The 5,383-nt window shown below is 32.0% G+C and overlaps 1 protein-coding gene across 1 annotated transcript; it reads right to left on the bottom strand.

Annotated features, from left to right (window-relative positions):
• Nucleotides 1-3,333: 3,333 nt before the first annotated feature.
• On the bottom strand, nucleotides 3,334-5,051 carry LOC107832609 (uncharacterized). The gene is made up of 3 exons (XM_016660470.2): nucleotides 4,600-5,051; nucleotides 4,222-4,468; nucleotides 3,334-3,531 (listed from the first exon to the last, which is right to left on the bottom strand). The coding sequence occupies exons 1-3, from the start codon at nucleotides 5,049-5,051 to the stop codon at nucleotides 3,334-3,336; spliced, it is 897 nt and encodes a 298-aa protein (XP_016515956.2).
• Nucleotides 5,052-5,383: the final 332 nt, after the last annotated feature.

Here is a 5,383-nt window from a genome sequence, read left to right as displayed (position 1 = left end):
CAGTTTAAAGATAAAATTATATATGTGTATGATTCCATGAGAAATACACCATATGAGCGTGCTGTTGAACATGTCCAAAATTATGCCCGGTTGATCCCACACTGTCTCAAATGCTTGGACTTTGGCACACACAATAAAATTTATGGGGAAAATTCTGTGGAAAAATTTGCAATTAAGTGGATGAACACACCCCTATAGGATAACAAGTATGTGTTTGGCATATGTTTACCATGCATCTTATGTTTATTATTTTTTCTTCTTGTGTTAACTATTCTTCAATTCTTTTTCATATTCTTTTTGTAGTGTTGATTGTGGTATATTTGCTCTTAAGTTCCTTGATATGCGGTTGAAGCAAAAATATGTCTTCAAATTCAATCAAAGTCATGTGTTGATATTCAGGAGAGAATTGGTTGTAAATCTTTGGGCTCATGGAAAGTGAAAACAAGATAGCGGTTATAAAACTCCAGAAGAGCAACTAGGACATGACTATGGAGAATATGAAGACACTCTATGTGAATTTTTTCGATAGAGAATAACTTTTAACTAAAAAAAAATTCTTTTTTTTCAAGGATGTAAGTGAAAACAAAATTGAATTTGTGAATATACATTAATTTTTGAGAATTATGTGATGTCTGTATTTAAAATTTTTGTTCTATTCGCGTTAATTAGTCTTTTAGTTGTCTTGGATTGTATCAAATACTTTTGTCTCTTTTATCATGAACTTAAGTATATTTTTTTGAAAATTCAGCACACTAAACTTCAGCATGAACTCAATAACTTCTTGTTTAGGCTGAAGTTTTGGATAAAAAGTGTCGACTGTAGGACAAAAAGTTCATTAGCATATTAGGATATTAGCATGAAGTTTTAAGTTCTGCATGTTTAGTGTGAAGTGTTAGGAAATGAACAAAAAAATTTAAGCATGTTCAGTTTGAAGTTTTAGCACATGAACCAAATAACTTCAGCATCTTTAGACTGAAGTTTTAGCACATGAACTAAATAACTTCAGCATATTAGCAAATGAACTAAATATTGGCATATTAGCATGAACTTTTAACTTCTGCATGTTTAGTGTGAAGTGTTAGGAAATGAACAAAAAAATTTTAGCATGTTTAGTGTGAAGTTTTAGCACATGAACTAAATAACTTCAGCATCTTTAGACTGAAGTTTTAGCACATGAACTAAATAACTTCAGCATATTAGCACATGAAATAAATATTAGCATATTAACATATTAGCATGAAGTTTTAACGTCAACATGTTCAGTCTGAAGTTTTAACTTCAGCATGTTCAGTCTGAAGTTTGATACTTATCTTTTTTGCATTTACTAGCTATTTTTTATCTTTTATTACCTACTTCATCTTACATTTAAATTTGTCTGACCATATAGTAAATGAGCTGAAAAGTTACTTTTGAATTTACAAATAATAAATGAAAACTTTTCAGGCTGAAGTTATTTTTTTACTATAGAAAAACTGTGGACTTATTAGGCTGAAGTTATATTTTTTTCCATTTACCATCTACTTGTTTTCTTTACCACCTACTTGTCTTGTTACATTCAATTACTCTGAACGTAAAACAGTAAATAGACATGAAAAGTTACCTTTGCATTTATAGATATTAAATTGATTAGGTGCACTCTTTGGCTATATTAACAATCTCTTCACTTGAAAATTTCATAGTCATCCATAGACTTCTATCATATTTCTTTAAATTTATATTCATCCTTAGCCTTTTAGTTTTTTAAAAGAAATAATGTCTGGTGTTAGCGAAAGTAGGAAGGTTACAATGGATGAACTTATGCAGAAGTGGGAGAGTTTAAAGTCTGATTGGAATAGTAACGTACCAATGGATAATCTTATGCAGACGTGGGATCAAATAAAGGCTGATTGGGAAAGAATCAGACCACAGTTTTTTGCCGATGAATCATTCCAGAACAGGCTGAATCTCGAACACAGTTGTGAAGGTTATTCAACCTCGTTTGACAAGGTTGTCCAGCAGTTTGATTGTTTTAAGTTTTCCATCTGGGACGACTATGCCAAGCTACAAAACAACTTGAAGAGTCTTTCTTATCTTATAGACAAAGTAATAATTGAACAAAGTCAGTTGCATGATGAATTCAACAAGTCGACGTGTGATCTCATTGGACTTTATTGTCTCTTGCCCGAGTATCCTATAGTTATCTCTGATTCAGATGATGATGAGATATATCGAGAAATTGAAGATTACTGTTCTGATGATGGTGACGATGCTTAGTTTTTGTAATCCTTTTTAAATGTTTTTCTTCTGTGTTTTTTGTTAATATTTTTTATGGCTCTTCTTTTTGTTTTGTCAATGTTTTGATGATGGTCGTGTTTTGTTAATGTTTATGTTGTTATATAAATGAAAATTTTGTTACGTTTTTTTGTATAATATTTTTAAATTTTGAAGGTTGCATTATGATTTTAATGTAATAACATAGTATGTCAACATAAAACTTCATGCCTTATAAGCTGAAGTTAGCAAATATAAGTTAGAAACTTGAACTTTTTTTATCTGAAGTTTATAGCTTTTGATAGTCACACTTTAAAGGTTGTACTTTTTTTGCATACATTTTTCCGTTAATAAGCAATCTTTTAAGAGGCAGACTTATATATGCGGAATTTTTTTTGTTCATTTCATAAAATTTCACACAAAACATGTTTAAGTTTTGTCCAACAGTCTGCAATTTTTGTAATGATCTTTTCCAAACTTCAGAGAGAATATGCTGAAGTTATTTAGTTCATTTTCTAAAACTTCAGTCTAAATATGCTAAAGTTTAGTTATACATATGTTTTTTTTTGTGTGTGTTAGAGATATGTATTTCACTTACAGTTTTTCTCGCTGAAGTCATTGCGTACTTTTTTAAAATGCAACCAAACATGTAAGCCGCACAACAAAAATGAGTGGTTTGTACTTCAAGCAATATATAAAAGAGTATTTTTCAATCCAAGAGCTTATTTTTTTTATTTCTACGAAAATAATCACATTTCACATATATCATTCAACAATGAAAGTGTAAATTCAAACCAAAGATTATTGAACGTTGGAGTATTTTTCAGCGTGTTTCTTGGAATATGGATGAGGTGCTGGAGAAGACAAGCAAGTTGTTCTGTTATGCCCAATTTGTTTACATCGACTGCATTTGGTAGACTTCAATGGTACTGATTCAGTCGCAGGGATATGCCTCTTCTTTTGTCTTCTTCCTTGTAAAATCTCTACATCGGGAGGTTTTCTGATTTTAGATTCTATATTTTGTGGAATATCCCATGCATTTTGATCTACCACAGTATTCACATATCCTTCATATGTTTTGAATCATGTTTCCCTTGAATACCATTTTGAGCAGTAATTAGATTTCTGCAAATATCTCTTATTAATAGCAGCAATTGTGTGTGGACAGGGCAATTCATCAAGTTGGAATTCCAAGCAGTCACAAATTCTCTTCTTTAAGTCCACAATGAATTCCATTCCTTCACTATTTATTCTAAACAACATTGAATCAAGGTTGAACACCTAAGAAAGAATAAAAAAGTAAAAAAAACTATATTAGTGTATTATTGCTTCAAATAGAAAAAGTATGAAGTTTTTTATATGTAACCAGTAAATCACTGCAGCAGATATAAAAAGCTGAAGTAATTATGTATTAGTTAGTTACTTCAGAGAAAACACGTTGAAGTAAATTCTGAAGTTAATAAATATACTCACAAACATTTTGCAAGCCAAGTCCATCTTCTTGTTCATCTATTCTTCTTCCCATATTGATACTTTGTGAAAAGTTTCATGTGTTTTTTTTCTCCGTCCATAAAACCACTCTCCTAACTTTTCTTGGATAAAATCTAACATTCTTAAAATAGGCATCTATCTCACTTTTAGTAACACAGAATTCATTGATTCTACCATGTTTGTTGTCAGCATATCATAACGTCGCCGTGGGAACGACGATCGAGCCCATCTCTCTGGAGGCTTTTCCATTATGTAATTGTATGTTTTCTTGTCAACACTTTTGATTTGGGACATTAACTGATTAAAATCTTCACGTTTGTATGACCTTGCAGCGCTTTGAAAAAGATTTATTACTGTGGCTTATGCATATCTTTGCTTTTAATTTTTCTCAAAATGATAGAGGCAGATACCATGGTGAGCTTTAGGATAAACTTTTCTAATCCCATTTGCGATCGATTGGTTTCTATCTGATAAGAAAACCAGTTCACGACGGACTTGAATTGCTTTTCTCATTTCCCCGAAGAACCAGATGTATGCATCGTTGTTTTCTGAATCTACTACACCGAAAGATAGAGGAAAGATTTGATTGTTTGCATCCTTTGATACAACAACAAATAGAACGCCACGATATTTTGACTTTAAAAATATTGCATCTACTGCAATCACGGGTCTACAGTAGCACCAACCAACTATTGATGCCGCAGGAGCAAAGAACATGTAAGCAAATCTGTACAGTGAAACACAAAAAAAAAATCATAAGGTGTGAAGTTTTTCAAATAGGAACATTTGAAACTTTAGGCTGATGGTTAGTATTGTTTTTCTTACCGATTCTACTCATCTCTTTTTATGCTAGTCTACGTCTCTGGGTTTCTATGCACCATCATGTATAGGTATGAAGGAAGAATCTGGTAGTTCTCTTCCGGTGTTCTCCTTATGGAAGCAATATCTTTTTGAATAGCGCGCCATGCCTTGTGATATCCAATGTCAAATCCAAATTTCTTTTTCATTTCACTTTCTACAAAGGCTGGTGTAACCTCAATCTTTTTATCTCGAACATGTTCTAAAATTTGTTCACTTATAAATGTTGATGTAGCATGCTTCTGATATGATTTTCTTGCATCAACCGAGCATTCATGGTTGTTATGATATTTTATCACCCTGAAAAGTGAGGAATGTTTTATTCTGGTAGCACGTATATTCCAACCACATTTCTCCACGATGCATTTCAGCTCGTATCTCTTTGAACATGATCTAACAACAGTGAATTCAACTTTTTGGTTTATCTCCAAGTTGCAGAAAAATTTAGTCATGTTCTTATTGTTGTCAAAAATTGATCCTACTCTTACTTCCTCAAGCAATGTATCGTGCCTAAGTATTTTACATGGTGGAGATTCTTCCAGTTTTCTCCTCACTCTTTTTTCTTGATTTCTTAGAAGCAGTAGAAGTTTCAGCAATTTCTTTAATTGTATCTGATGTTATCGGTATAAATTCACTGTTTTCTTCATCTTCGTTGTTGCTTGTCATTGCAGAAGGTAACAAAAAACTTTGTTGGATCGTATATTGGTTGTCTATTTGCATTATTAGTTGTCCTTGTTCTTCTTGATCGTCAACAAACTGGTATGAATTTATTGTAGCGGCAGGT

This window comes from Nicotiana tabacum, chromosome 19, assembly GCF_000715075.1.
Source record: "Nicotiana tabacum cultivar K326 chromosome 19, ASM71507v2, whole genome shotgun sequence".
NCBI classification, from domain to species: Eukaryota; Viridiplantae; Streptophyta; class Magnoliopsida; order Solanales; family Solanaceae; genus Nicotiana; species Nicotiana tabacum.
This window is presented reverse-complemented; position numbering and strand designations above follow the sequence as displayed.